The sequence below is a fragment of the Electrophorus electricus genome, chromosome 6 (genome assembly GCF_041902795.1).
Source record: "Electrophorus electricus isolate QZ-2024a chromosome 6, ASM4190279v1, whole genome shotgun sequence".
In the NCBI taxonomy this organism is placed as follows: domain Eukaryota; kingdom Metazoa; phylum Chordata; class Actinopteri; order Gymnotiformes; family Gymnotidae; genus Electrophorus; species Electrophorus electricus.
Genome location: NC_137502.1, coordinates 26,963,456 through 26,978,810, shown reverse-complemented (window position 1 = coordinate 26,978,810; position 15,355 = coordinate 26,963,456). Strand labels below are relative to the sequence as shown.

At 43.4% G+C, this 15,355-nt stretch overlaps 2 protein-coding genes across 3 annotated transcripts in view; one reads left to right on the top strand and one right to left on the bottom strand.

The window, feature by feature from the left end:
- Positions 1-1,538: 1,538 nt before the first annotated feature.
- On the bottom strand, positions 1,539-13,349 carry gpib (glucose-6-phosphate isomerase b). The gene is made up of 18 exons (XM_027020915.3): positions 13,082-13,349; positions 11,838-11,928; positions 11,511-11,579; positions 11,085-11,204; positions 10,686-10,769; positions 9,469-9,615; positions 8,551-8,622; positions 8,276-8,320; positions 8,118-8,171; positions 6,425-6,485; positions 6,282-6,325; positions 5,882-6,034; positions 5,617-5,746; positions 5,049-5,125; positions 3,017-3,145; positions 2,671-2,746; positions 2,349-2,415; positions 1,539-1,993 (listed from the first exon to the last, which is right to left on the bottom strand). The coding sequence occupies exons 1-18, from the start codon at positions 13,198-13,200 to the stop codon at positions 1,870-1,872; spliced, it is 1,662 nt and encodes a 553-aa protein (XP_026876716.2). The 5' UTR covers positions 13,201-13,349; the 3' UTR covers positions 1,539-1,869.
- Positions 13,350-14,412: 1,063 nt separating this feature from the next.
- Positions 14,413-15,355, top strand: part of garre1 (granule associated Rac and RHOG effector 1) — a 31,441-nt gene continuing 30,498 nt past the window's right edge. For both annotated transcript variants that reach the window (XM_081716200.1, XM_027020928.3), the window contains exon 1: positions 14,413-14,518. The gene's annotated coding sequence lies outside the window, so the exon portion shown is untranslated. The remainder of the gene's footprint in view (positions 14,519-15,355) is intronic.

Genomic DNA, 15,355 nt, shown 5'->3' with positions numbered 1-15,355 from the left:
ACATGTTAACTCGTGTGTGTGTATGTGTGTGTGTGTGTGTGTGTGTGTGTGTGTGTGTGTGTGTGTGTGTGTGTGTGTGTGTGTGTGTATGTTAACTCTCAGAACACGTTAACTCTCTCTAGGGTGGATGCTGATCAAACTGTTTAAACCTTTAACGTGGTTGTGAAACTACAAAATTAACATTTTGACTTTTGCATCATTATGAATCCAAAACAAGACACCTCATCCTCACTCCAGTGGATACATTAAGGATATGGAGTTTAAGTTACCATGGTGACAGGGATGAGTTATGTAAGTCATGATGGCTCTGGTTAACAGGTGTTGGATACTATTTGATTGACAGGTCAAAAAAGCCAAGAGGTTACAAAGGTTTGCTTGAGGTTTGTTAAGACAACAGCAAAGACACCAAACCCCCGTGTGGGTGACACGTTCACTGCACGGCTCCTCTGATGTCTTAATATCTAACACAAAATCATGGCCTTTCAGCAAATATGACTGACTTTATATTTACAATTATTATTATTATTGATTATGATTATCGTAACCTGCTTAAGATCCTGTCTTGAGCTAATAATTAAGTGTACAAACATTCCACTGCACTCTTTATTTTGTTTTCAGTTTTGTTGTGTCAGAACAAAATCAAAACTCATTTAATGTGTTTGTGAACCAAGCCTGAAAATAACTACGGCTTGGTTAGAGCTGAAGTAGAAAGAGTCGTTGCCAGGCAACAAGCTCCCTGAGCCAGTCTCTCAGAGGTTCGGATTTCTCTTCTCATACCCATGAGCTTCTGAACACTTTAGAGGCCAAAAAAAAAAGTAATAGATAAATAATTAAAATTCTATCAGCTAAAAGTCACACTCTGTGGTTTTGTCTACTGATGTGAGATTAATGCAAACTATGGACAGCTTTAATCACCCTTTTTTTCTGAAGGCATGCACACCCATCCTGGATTTGCTGGACTGAGTGGGATGGAGTGAGTGGGGACATATTCCAGATGTGTTTGGTATTGATTCCCGTCTCTCTGAGGAGGCGCTGCAATATGGACCGACTTGGCAAGAATGGAAGACAGGTGACCTTTCACCTTTCACCTTTTGTTCCACAGAAGCAGCATGGGAAATGCAACAAACTGACCCAACAGTCAAAGAAACACACATGGTGACACCTGGTGGTCGAACATAGAAATGTTTGTTTGTTTGTTTTTCTTCCCACCAGTAACACTAACAGTACCACTCATCACACTGTACTGCAAAAAAAAAAAACCCACGTAAGATTAAGTCCAAACAAGTAAACATTTTGTCCTTTCACAACCTTTCTCCAAAACAAACCCAGAGTTATAGCAGTGCGAGACTCACTAGAATGTCCCACTGATCTGGACGAACTTCTCGTAGAAGGGTTAGGTTTAAGATTTGGGATCTGCAGAGCAGGAACTGGCCACAGGTCAGTGCAGAAGGAAGTGATTTGACAGACAGCTCCAGAGATCAATAAACAGCTGTGTTTATATATACACAATATTAAAATATTAAATATTAAAATACACAAACATTTCAAACATATTTATTTTTTGATTTAAGATTTTCTTATACCAAGGCTTCCACTTTACATCAGCACATCAGTGAAATGTCCTAACAGTGTTCACTTACCGCTGATCAAATCTTATTCTGGAGTCTGTGCACTAGCTGCAGAAGGACAACATTTAAAGCACCAGGCTCCATGGTTTAACAAGCCATGCTGGAAGCTTGCAGATATCCCAGGGGGCCTTAGGGCTTTGAGGTGGGGGGGGGGGGTCAGTGCAAGGGGCCTGTGAAGCATATTTGTAAGTGTGTGTGTGTGTGTGTGTGTGTGTGTGTGTGTGTGTGTGTGTGTGTGTGTTCAAGCAAAGTTTTTCTTGATGAAATTGATGAGGCCATTGGTAGAGGAGTCATGGGAGCTGACCTCAGCCGTGTCCTGGAGCTCTGGCTCGATCTTCTTGGCCAGCTGTTTCCCAAGCTCCACCCTGCAGTGGGGGAGGAGCCAAATCAAACCTGCCCTCCTTTCAGTTCACCCAACAGCTCAGTTCTGCTTATTTCCTTATTTACACTATAGTATTTTTGCTGTACTACTCACTTAGCGTACTTGATCTGTGACACAGTGACAAACTTAGCTTGAATGTATGTGTCAAACACATGCTCCTAGTGTGGCGCCACACCACTGTTATTACTGTACTCGGTAACACAGTACCACATGATCTGTATGAAAACCTTTACAATGAGAAAAGTCAAATCACAGCACAGACTATGTGACAATGATGAAACACAGCAGACATCAGTCTGGCCCTTGTCTGGATGCCACTGGGAGCTGTCTGGCCTTACCCCCACTGGTCAAAGCTGTTGATCTCCCATACGATCCCCTGGAGGAAGATCTTGTGCTCATACATGGCTGAGGAGGCATAGTAAGCAAGACATGGTCAGTGCTTTTCCTTCAAAACAGATCCGTTTCCATAACACACAATTGTCCACTCTGTTCCTGGGGATCTCACCCAGTTTAGTTGCAACCCACTGAGGTGCGGCACACCTGGCTCGAACACCCGTTCACCTGGTGTGTGAGACTGGGGTTGTAACTAAGGCTGGCAGAGCAGAGCTCCAGGGACAGAAGGTACAGGTACAGCCCATACAGGGATGGCTACCGTCTCACCGATAAGGACTCCGAGTATGTATGGTGTCAGCTTCTTGAAGACTATCGAATTAGTCGGTTTATTTCCTTGGAATACCTTTAAACAGAGAGACATTTGTACATCATTGGCTCTGTGTAAAACGACAGTGAAAGGCATGAACGTCTTCTGTTAACCTGTACTGTGGTGGTGTTTTCTTTGTTCATTTTTGATTTTTTAATAGTTATGAACTGAGAGTAACTCTGAGGTCCCTCAGGCCCCGACTTTAATACCCACGCCAAGGCCCAGCAGTTATTTGCAGGCAGTAATATAAGCATCACCACTAGGGGGCAGTGGAGACGAACGTCTACTAGTGTCGTGTTTCCTCACTTTGTGTGGTAAGATCTTCTCCAGTTTCTCTCCACTCGTTCCTCCGGCCTCCAGCTCCTTCTTTGCCTCTTCCATTGTCTTTCCTTTCATCAGGGCTTCAGTCTGAGCCAGGAAGTTGGCGATCAGGATCTACACACACACACACACACACACACACACACACACACACACACACACACACACAATCAGAGTTGAACAAATATACACTCATACACTACTTCATTAGGAAAACTACTTTGTACTTACACACACTGGTAAGTTTATTAGAGACACTTTCTTATCTCATATGTGGATTATCTATCTCATAGGAGGATTACAGATACCATAGGTGGATTATCTATCTCATAGGTGGATTACAGATACCATAGGTGGATTATCTATCTCATAGGTGGATTACAGATACCATAGGTGGATTATCTATCTCATAGGAGGATTACAGATACCATAGGTGGATTATCTATCTCATAGGTGGACTACAGATACCATAGGTGGATTATCTATCTCATAGGTGGACTACAGATACCATAGGTGGATTATCTATCTCATAGGTGGATTACAGATACCATAGGTGGATTATCTATCTCATAGGTGGATTATCTATCTCATAGGTGGATTACATATCTGTCCAGTTACAGACTGTAATTCAGATGCTTGCATGCTGAATGAACCAGCCAAGCTCAACCCTGACCATGACTGGTCAGTTTCTGGCCACCAGGCATCAGAGCATCAACACCGACAGGGTAGTAGCATTACTGTAAGTGTTGAGCTGGTGCCAGTGGTGCCATCTTGGACCTCAATATTGTCACTGCTGGACTGAGAGTGGTTAACTACCCAGCATAAACTGAGCCCTACTGAAGAGTTGTTGGACGGCAAACTCAGCACAGTAACCCATGGACTATAGGCTATTACTGTACACCTCAGAGGCGTTTCTAATAAGGTGTTGTTGCTTTGTTGTTGTTTGTTTTTTCTAAATATGGAAGAAAATATGGCACTATGGTCTGCATAGTTCTTTTTATACTGACTTCAAATCTGTTTTAAAGATATTTCTCTCAGGCATGGTTTTTAAGTGATTTTTACAATAAATATATAGATGTTTTATTCATAAATAAGGCTGTTATTACACTTAAAATATGTTTATTCTTGTACAGGTGTATGAATTTGTATATGAATATTTAGCCTCTTCATTGTCTAGTAACAGTATGCCAACACACGGGCTCCACTTTCCTTGGTACCGATTTTTTCTGGTCCTGCTTTACATAGCGATACGTAAGTGTAATTTGGATGAAACCTATTTGTTCTCAACAGACAGCTAAACACGCTTTGGTAGATCTAAAATTGAAATATAATGGAATATAATGTGGGAAAAACTGGATAGACAAATTCTGAAAACATATTTGGATTCATTACGCAAACAGCTATTTTTCTATGCTCTGGGTCTTTGTCCTACTTAGTTCACGCGTTATGTTTAAGCTTCATTAGGTTTTACATATCGGCTAAATACAAATCTGTGCATATAACAGAAGTCACAAGCACCACACTGGATTCGGTGATCTGTTTGTGACTAGTACAGTGTGTGGGAATACTTCAAGTTCTTGCCCAAGTTCACTTAATAGACATCTTAGTGTTCATTATATTTATGGTGCAATTATGCGACCGATCAGTCAGACCGTCTGGCTGGATATCCTACATTGCCTAGCTAACAACTGGTCCTGTATGTGGGCAAAAGAAATATCAATATATACAATCAATAAAAAGGATATATTGTGAGCTACTTTTCATAAATGTGATAAATTTCAGTCCTAAGATGTAAACTGCCTGTTTGTGACTATTGGTCTGTTATGAAACGTACAAAATGTAAGAAATATTTTAAAATGTAACGTAAGGAATGTTGACAAATATAACAGAATAAAATGTACTTCGCAGATGTAAGAGTGTAAAGTACAACTCTTTAAAGTTACTTAAGTAAATGCAGTGCGTTACTACTCACCTCTGCATACTTACATGGGAAAGTGAAATATGATAAATGTTTTACCTTATGGTGCAGATTGCTGTGGACTGGGTGCTGAGTCTGGGCAGGGATGAGGAAATCAGAAGGGACCATACGTGTTCCTACACACACACACACACACACACACACACACACACACAAATAATTATAGGATTGGACTGAGCAGAGCTTACAAGGTGGAACAATTTCCATGCGGTTCTGTCATGCAGGTTCAGATATAGATGAGCTCCAGGACAGGATCCTTTAATCATATCCTTTAGGGCTGTACCATTCATCCCCACCCGTGGAGTCTCTCCCATGTTGTATTTAATCAAAGGGCCTTAATTAGCTAATCAGGAAGTTGCGTTGGTAAGTCAGAGATTCTCTATCCAGACCTGAGGGAGCTGCGTCCGAACCAGGTTTTCGTTCTGTCCCAGCTCTGCATACACCTGAACAAGGTGGCGAAGCCTTGCAGAGCTCTCAGGTGTGCTGGCAGCTAGAACAGAGTTAAAACACCTGGACGAGCTCGACGTCCCGGAGGACTGGACCAAGAGTGTGTAATGTGGGTCGGTCTTGGGCTTTCTCTCTGGGAAGTGGCCCGGACAGGCGTCACCTTGATGGATGAGCTGATAGAAGGCGTGCTGTCCGTTGGTGCCGGGCTCGCCCCATACGATGGGTCCAGTGTGGTGGCTCACCCGACTGCCAGCTCTCGTCACGCTCTTCCCGTTGGACTCCATGTCGCCCTGCGCACAACAAGCAAGACCGGACATCCGCATTATCGTTTCCCAAATGCATGCTCACCAGGAAGCCAAATGCATCTGGAAGCCCCACAAGGGCTCCAGAGGGAGGGGGAGGCAGGAGCCGAGGGGGCGTCCCACCTGCTGGAAGTACGCGGCAAAGCGGTGCATGTACTGGTCGTAGGGCAGCAGGCAGTGCGTCTCGGCCTGGAAACAGTTGATGTACCAGATCCCCAGCATGGCCAGCAGGACGGGCGCGTTCTGGCCCAGAGGGGCCGTGCGGAAGTGCGTGTCCTGCACAGAGCGAGCGGGTGGGGTTTACCCTATGCAGTCAGGCGGAGCTATCTACAGAACACGTTCACATCAAATGAAACTGCCAAGCCACTGCTTGAATAACACTGACTAAAATGTCAGACATTTATTACTTCCCCATATACCTGTCAGGAGGGACAGAAAATGCACACTCAGTATTAATCTGCAGTTTTTACAATTTTGATTCTATTAATCATTTATTTAAATTTTTAGAGCAATAATCACTCACCATCCAGTGTGCTCCGGCTAACAGCTTTTCAAAGTTCTCAAAGCCTGAGAAGGAAAGGGATTGAAACAAAGGTTGAGCCTAATATCAACACATAAATCATAATTTCTAGAATCAGGCAGTTATGGAAGGATATAATAACTTACCAATGTGCAAAGCAATGGAGAGTCCTATAGCAGACCACAAGGAGTAGCGTCCACCGACCCACTAGGAAGCAGGTGAACCCGTTAAACAAGTGGATAAAGTCAGTTTTCAATTCATTCGCTGTAAGTGACAGAAACGCCCCTGCCATGAACACCAGTCTGCTGATCAGAACAGAACCATCTGCTAGTTCCCCTGTTTTGCTTTATGAAAATAACACTTACATTATGGTATTTTTCTTATAGAAAATGTTTCATGTTTATGTTCATGTTCTAATAGAGTACCTTTCATGTTTCATGTTCACTGCTGAAACTAATCTTTTTCAAAAACACTGTGTATAGTATTTTTTTGTGTGTTTTTTTTAGTAATTTTTCTTCGTTTTGTTCTGGAGTGTCCCCACAGTGAATATCACTCTGCTTTTTCAGGCTCACTGCACCCATAGCACGCCTCGCGATCATGGCCATTCCTGAGTGGCAAGCCCCAAGAAACGGACCACATGAAATGGACCCCAATGACCTGAAACTTGACCTGAACGCACAGCTTCAGGAAGTACCTCTGCTCTGCCCAGCACTGTTTGTTAGTTAACTATTGTTTGCGCTGTTTGTTGAGTGTTGGATGTTTGCGCTGGTCTAATCCTATAATTTATCGAGTGCTGGTCTAATCCTATAACCTCATCCTGCGCTGGTCTAATCCTATAATCTCATCCTGCTGGTTTTTACTGTCTCGACTATCTGTGCCTACGTGGGACTCCAGCCTGTAAACGAGCTGTCTGGATCTTACCTTCTCACTCCCTGGACGACGCCATGAGCTGTGGACAAAGGTGACCGTTCTAGTGCACATTCCGTTGTATAGCCTTGTAGGCCTTTTAAATGTGAGCATGATCCAAAGCAAAACTCTTATAGGCCTTGATACAGAAAATACTCGCATTAGAGAGCTGTTGAGATGATCCCGAACCCCAAGGTAGTGAGGAATGTAAGATCATGAAACTGCATGTTATCTCTTCATTCTGGCTGTCAAGCACTTGCTTCCGCCTTATAGTTGATGAATGTAAAGATAAAACAATTAACATATATATATATCTATCTATATATATCTATATCTATCTATCTATCTATCTATATATATATATCTATATATATCTATATATATATCTATATATATATCTATATATATATCTATATATATATATATATATATATATATATATAGAGAGAGAGAGAGAGAGAGAGAGAGAGAGAGAGAGAGAGAGAGAGAGAGAGAGAGAGAGAGAGAGAGAGAAGCCCCCTGTGCATGACAGAGCACATCCACATGTCTCACTGAACACTCAGCGTTTGCCCCTCACCGTGAAGGGCACATAGCTGAGAACCCACACCCCCTTTTAAATATCAACAATGTGACTAAAACTAGCCTGACGCCCTTTAGGGTGACCCAGCCCCTTTGAGTGACCTCCACACTAGATAAGGTCAGGCTGTATTTATAAAGCTAAGAGTGCAGAGCACTTTAAGGAGAGACTCTGGTTACCAAGCAGCTGCCAGCGTGTGCACCCAGCCACCTACTTCACAGGGCAAAAGACTATGCTATTAATAACCTTACCCAGAGGCCGCCTCAGTAGAGGCAGACTCGTATGGTCGACAGCAGTAAGGAGTCATCAGAAACACACAGGCACACACACAGACACACTCACAGACACACACTTACATCCCAGAACTCGAACATGTTCTCTGTGTCGATACCGAAGTCCTTCACTTTGGGCTGCAGGGTGAAAACCAATGCAAGAGACCAGGGTTAGGAATGTGAACACTGGCAGAAACTTCTCTTAAAACTTCTGAATGTGTTCTAAATGTGAATCCACTTACAGCGTTGGTGGAGAGGGCTATGAAGTGCTTGGCAACAGTGGAGCTCTGTGGATGATGGACAGCTATCAGCTATTTGGGTCTGGGATTCACATAAGTCTGACTGTCAATCACTAGTGTAGTCTAGGTGAGTCACGATGCCTACTGGAGTTTTATAGTTGCATACGAAGAGTGCAAGCAATCAAGTGAAAAGCACTTTAAGGACAGAGGTACGGAAGCATCGGAAGTACGGATAGCTCAGCAGTCCCTGGTGAGATCCCCCAGGACTCAGAACTCACGTCTTTGGCAACCTGCAAGAACCACTCTTTAGCTGACTCCGCGTTGGTGATGGTCTCTTGGGTGGTGAAAGTCTGAGAGATACAGAGGAAGAGCCCATTCTTAGCAGTATGATCAGTGAAAACTAGGAGTTTAGAGAAAAAAAATCAGTTTGAGTTGACTTGAGTTTCAGTTCCACACAGTTGCCTTGAGAGAGATTTGTGTCGGTTTGCTCAGTGGGAAGGAACGAGGGGTGAATTCACGCTTTCTTTCCTCCTGTGTTTTTTCTAATATATTGACTGGACTTTCCTACTAAGTGCTGTACTTCCCTAATAGTCTGATGTTTTCTGCTGTTTTCCTCTCCTTGCCAGCTTTCTGAATCAGAATGCATTAGCTAGTCAATCTGACTGACACTAGCATAACTATCATAACAGTCAAAACTGCAGTTTATGAGTCTTGGAGAATGATTTGTCTATCGGACTATTAAGAACATAGAGTCACATTCAACTCAGCATATTTGGCCAGAGGTGACTGGTTTGTTTAACTAGCTTTTGTCAGGTTGCTCACTGAGTTCACATTTTCCAGAGCTCTGACTGGATAATACAGCAGATTAAACTCTGGCTCTGGAATGCCAAAAGAAGGAATTCTTTTGTCTGAAAATAATCACACACACACACACACCACAAATACACAAAACCATGTGCATGCACACACCACACACAGACCTCCCCCCCACACACACACCGAGTAGAGACACACATACAGACAAAGGCACATGCAATCTACACAGACACATATACAAGCCACAGACACACACAAACACACACAGAAACACATGCACAGAGTAGTGAGGCGGAACAGACGGCTGCAGACCGCCACTCCGTATCTAATGACATATGTGCCAAGCTCCAGTGTGCTGCAGGCCTGCGTTATGCACATACCTTAGAGGCAATGATGAAGAGTGTGGTCTCAGCGTTGAGCTCTGCCAGGGTTTTTGCGATGTGTGTCCCGTCGATGTTTGAGACGAACCACACGCGTGGTCCACCTTTGGAGTATGGCTTCAGGGCCTCAGTCACCATCAGAGGACCCTAACAAACACAGGCAATGCTCTGATTGCTAAAACAAATGATAAATGCTAACATTATCTGATACCACCTAATAAGAACACAGTGTTATCACTGTATTTAAGGCGCAGTGTCGTCACTGCGTTCACTGTATTTAAGGCCCAGTGTCGTCACTGCGTTCACTGTATTTAAGGCCCAGTGTCGTCACTGCGTTCACTGTATTTAAGGCCCAGTGTCGTCACTGCGTTCACTGTGTCTTGAAGAATAACTCGGGCTTTGGTATAAGCCTACATAGATCAAAAGCACAGTGCAGCGATATTTTACTATCATTTACTAAAGTGCCAGGAGCACAGTATGGCAAATATGACAAATCCCTTTCTACAATTACAGTAAATGGAAGGAAGGGAAAGTGAAAGACAAGACAGGACAGAAAAGGACAGGCTGAGACAGGACAGGACAGGAAAGAGCAGTGTAGAATAGGACAGGACAGAGACAGGGAAGGACAGGAAAGAGCAGTGTGGAATAGGACAGGACAGAGACAGGACAGGACAGAGCAGTGTGGAATAGGACAGGACAGAGACAGGACAGGACAGGAAAGAGCAGTGTGGAATAGGACAGGACAGAGACAGGACAGGACAGAGCAGTGTGGAATAGGACAGGACAGAGACAGGACAGGACAGGAAAGAGCAGTGTGGAATAGGACAGGACAGAGACAGGGAAGGACAGGAAAGAGCAGTGTGGAATAGGACAGGACAGAGACAGGACAGGACAGAGCAGTGTGGAATAGGACAGGATGGAACAGGACAGAGACAGGGAAGGACAGGAAAGAGCAGTGTGGAATAGGACAGGACAGAGACAGGACAGGACAGAGCAGTGTGGAATAGGACAGGATGGAACAGGACAGAGACAGGGAAGGACAGGAAAGAGCAGTGTGGAATAGGACAGGACAGAGACAGGACAGGGCAGAGCAGTGTGGAATAGGACAGGATGGAACAGGACAGAGACAGGGAAGGACAAACAGAGATGGAAAGAGCAAAGGAAAAGGCAGAATCTCCGTAAGTGGCTGGATGAGGAAGCGGCAATGTCCCACACACCAGGTCTGAGCCTCCGATGCCAATGTTCACGACGTCAGTGATGGACTTCCCCGTAAAACCCTTCCAGTCCCCGCTGCGGACTTTCTGCAACAGCGAGAAGAACTCGAACATTGAAAGATTCTACATGCAGCATATCAGCACAGATTAGCAGACAGAAAAATCCTTTTAAAGATATATTTGATATATATATATATATATATATATATATATATATATATATAAAATGTTATCACTTCAAATTCTGAAATTTAACATCCCAAACAATAGTTCATTTCTGCTGTATTTCTGCAAATGCTATATGAGACATACATTCATGCATTTTTCAATGGTCAACGTAATCTCACATTTCAGCATCATGCGTATCGTGTGACAGCATCATGTGTGTTATGTGACACTCACGTGGCAGAACCCCTTCATCTTCTCCAAGACTTTGTTGACATCAGGCATGACGTCTTTGCCATCCACCAGGATGGGGGTGTTGGAGCGGTTCCTCAGGGCCACGTGGAGCACAGCCCGATCCTGAGCCCAGACAGCAAGAGACACGTTTAGACACCTACGCAATTAAGGCTAACCCTAATCCTAATTCTAATCCTATTCCCTAATCCTAATCCTATTCCTTAACTTTAACCCTAATCCTAATCCTATTCCCTAACCCTAATCCCTAACACTAATCCTAATCCTAATTCTAACCTTAACCCTAGATTCTCCTTCAGATAACAAGAACTTGTCAACCAGTTGGATCAGAAGTATTGCAGCAATAAACAGTAAGCTGCCCAACGTCGTGGCTCTCTGTGAGGGGAAGGAAAAACCAGCCTGGATTTACACCTCAGTGAAGTTGATCTTCTCGCCAGAGAACATCCTGTCACGCGCAGCCTCCAATCCCCTGGACTTCGCCTGGAAGCAAAGACAAATGTTCATCATGTGTGATGACCACCAGTGATGTGTCAAGACCCCTTTAATGATGTGTCAAGACCCCTTCACAGAGAGATTTCATCTCCAGACTTGGTCATGCACCGTCGTTATCGATATCAGTGTTGGTGGTTAGCCGAGGTGTTAAGTTAGGAATGTTAGTGCAGGGATGCACAAAGTGGAGTCACTGGGGATTTGGTTTTCTGACAAAGCTTTGGCGGTGCTTTTTTGTCAGGTCATTACCAGCTCAAGCAGTATCTTCATAACTTCCTCGTTGATGAGGTTCTTGGAATAGTCTAGAAGAATATCCCCGTCATCTGTTTTCAGTGTTAGGCTATTGAGAAAGAGTGAAACAAAAATGACTATTTTAAATGTATATGAATAAACATGATAGCATTAAACTTTATTTGACTATCGTTAGGCCTTTGCATTTGGAATATATATGTACCACACCACTGAAACTTTTTCTTATACGACGTTTCCAATTTTAGTATAAGTGCAAAGACCTTCAAGTGCCTGACTATGAAATACATTTAAGCATAAAAAATATGTAAACATTTAATCGAGTTGTCAGACTCATACTGTACATGTAAAAGAAAACCTTCCAAAAGATTTCCAAATAGAACTGTAATGATTGCGAAAGCTTTTTAAATGAATGAAGTCATACAAACAAACTGATACACATACAAGTACACAAAAAAACATGACAACATGAAGAATAACATTGACAGTCCATGTTTACATACATGGAGTTCACTTAAAATGTTTGTATCTATTAAACGTTTTAATAGCTTTGAGAGATTTTATGGTCCTTAAGAAAGTGAAGGATGAGGGCTTGGACTTGTTACACATTGTTTTGTGTATTTGGAATTTGGCTAAAATTAAAACTGAGGGTCAATAAGTAAAAAGATCAGAGTTCTCAGGCTTATATGTAAACACAAGAATCACATTTTGATGTTTCAGTGAAATGCTAAGGACCAAATCAGATATAAGGTTTGTTATAATCTGTCCAGCCTCTCCGAATAGACATAATGCCATAATAGTGAAAGCTTGTGGCACGAAGGTAGACACGCACGTCATGGGACCCCTGTGTGACTGTTACACTTGCAAAGTAAAATAAGATACATTTTTTAAACCGAATTTTGAACACTTTCACATGATTTTCTCGCAGTTCCATTCATAGTTAATATCTCCAATCAGTGTACTATTCGGGTAACATGTTGTATGTAATTTAGTGTGGATGAGGGTATTATTAGATAATATCGGTTTTGTTCATGCACAGTATACGAACTGAGATAGGCAGACGATTAAACAACTCGTCGCAGGGAGTCAATAAACAGCGTACACGAACCTGGCCAACAGCGCAACTTCTGGCCAACACCACGCTGCAGAACTGCTCACTTATGCGCTTATTATCCGATGCATTTTCATTATACTATTCTGTACAGGGTTATGCGCAAAATCTTCCGAGGGGCAGGCGATCCTACCTGAACTTGCTGAATCTCTGTTTGTCAGCGTCGAACATTTGCCTCATGCTGAGGCTCCCGGCATTGGCTTTGTACCATTGCTCGAGCTTCTGGAAGATCGGGTCGCTCACGAGTCCCATGGTGAAGGCTTGCGCGACTCAGAACGCTGGCTGCAGGAGAATGACGCGCTGAGTGGAGAGTGCGAGAAACCGGCCCCGTTATCGTCCGCTGAACGGGCAGTTTGTCCAGTCCTGTCGGTTTGCTCCTCCTCCACTAGCCCGTGACTTGAGACTCGTGCTGTACACAGCAGAGACCGGCTGCATGACACGCTGCCTGTAGTTAGTGTGCAGTAAGTTTGTAAAAGTCTTTAACGAGATGTTTAGACATATTTGGTAATGATATCTACTCAGTACAAATGAGTAGATCATACAACCATATGTATATAGGCATACTGTGTATTTATACAAACTACCGTAGGGTACACTTAATTCAGTGTACACGGTTTACTAAAAGGCATGTATTAATGGTTTATTATTAATACTCTTAAGCGTTTTGGTATCTGCTATACGCAGATATTGTAGTATGACTGACAGTTTACAAAATAATATCGTGAATTAAAAACAAAATCAAAAGCACGTACACGTTCATTCCTTAAACACCGGCAACTGAGACTCTATCGCCACCTGCAGCAAGAAATGCCCCCTCTCTCACGGGTGTGTCGCACGAAGACTCAGTCGCCGCTAGAGGGCAGTACAACCCACATCTTTCATGCTTTAACTGCGGGTCAGGCCGTATTTGGCGTTTGTTTATGAATACGTGGTGCCTATCAACAAGACATAGTATTTTGATAGTTTAATATATGCAGATCTAATGTGGATCTGTTGTTTGCTGTGACAAATGGGCTATGAAGATATAAAATACAGAATAGCCTATTTGTGTCATTGGCTCATTAAATTCATCAAAGCAGTGATCACAATGAACATTAGTCTTTTTATTGAGGAAATACACTGGGTTTCCGTAAGATAAACTATCACTCCGTAGGCCTATCAGAAATGAAATGTTAGCACTTCATATTCTGAAACTTAACATCCCAAGCAATAGTTAATTTCTGCTGTATTTAGCAAATGTTATGTATATGAAAAAAGTGAAGACTGACCTCAGCCTATTCAACAAACAAACTCATAATGAATATCATTTCAAATATTAACCCAACTATAGTGTTTGTTATTTCCGTCTTCTTTGGGTGGTTGTCATTCATAGGCTTACGGCCATACAAATAAATAAATAAATTTAAACAAACAGACTAACCTTCCTACTAAAAGTTCTTCACACACATCAGTCAGCTACACCTGGAAAACTCCCTGCTCGGGCAGACTTCGCGCGACCTGCTAGTGAGAGACGTCACTTCCGTTCTCCACAGACAGGGATTCTCTGTCAGGAGGGTGGGATACATCGCTGGTAAGTGATGCGCTTATCCTCTGCAGATTCGTGTTTATTCTTCTTTAATAAACCTGCCTTCCGTTGCCTAGTTTAAAGTTGGTCATTATTGTCACCGAGCCACTGAAACGCGGACGAACGGTGGCTTTTCGAGTTCCCTGCGCGTTTGAAAATCGTGTCGCAAGGTACCAGGCTAAGCGCTAGTTGCTATCGGTGGGTAACATTAGCTCATATTAGCTGGTGTTAGCTACGCGGCTAGCAGGCGGTGCAGCTACCCGGGTGTTGTTACTGCTCGTCTTCTTCATTTTCGAGGACGTTTAAGGTGGTTTCCGTTGCGTTAACGCTACTGCCTCACGGTTTGGACATGCTGGTGTCGTTGCTAGCTAGCCTAGGTACAGCTATTTGAATCCGATTCTCATATTAGCCTCGAAGCTGGCTGCATCAGCCTGGGGTCCGGATCGCCCGCAAATGTCTCGGATTCGTTCACATTGCTAGCGCCAGCTAACCTAACCTAGGTCATATTAACCTACCCCAGCTCGCCCTGTGGTCACTGGTCACCATTATCTGGGTTTTCTGGGCGGCGGGGGGTGGAATTTTCCAGGTAACTGGGTTAGCTAGCCGTGCTGCTGGCTGTTGGGTTACATTGCTCACTAAACGTGAGGAAAAGATCATGTTTTGGTCGTTTCGCTGGTGAAACGGAAAGCCGTTGGAGTGGCCGCGAATGCTGGCTCGAGCTCGGCGTGCACGCAGCCAAGCGAACCTGCTTTTAGCGCGTTAAAAGGCGTTATTAAGATCAGTAGCTCGCACAGGAGTGTGCTCGGGTGAAGCCGTCGCGAGTTTCTGCGTCTCCCAGTGCCT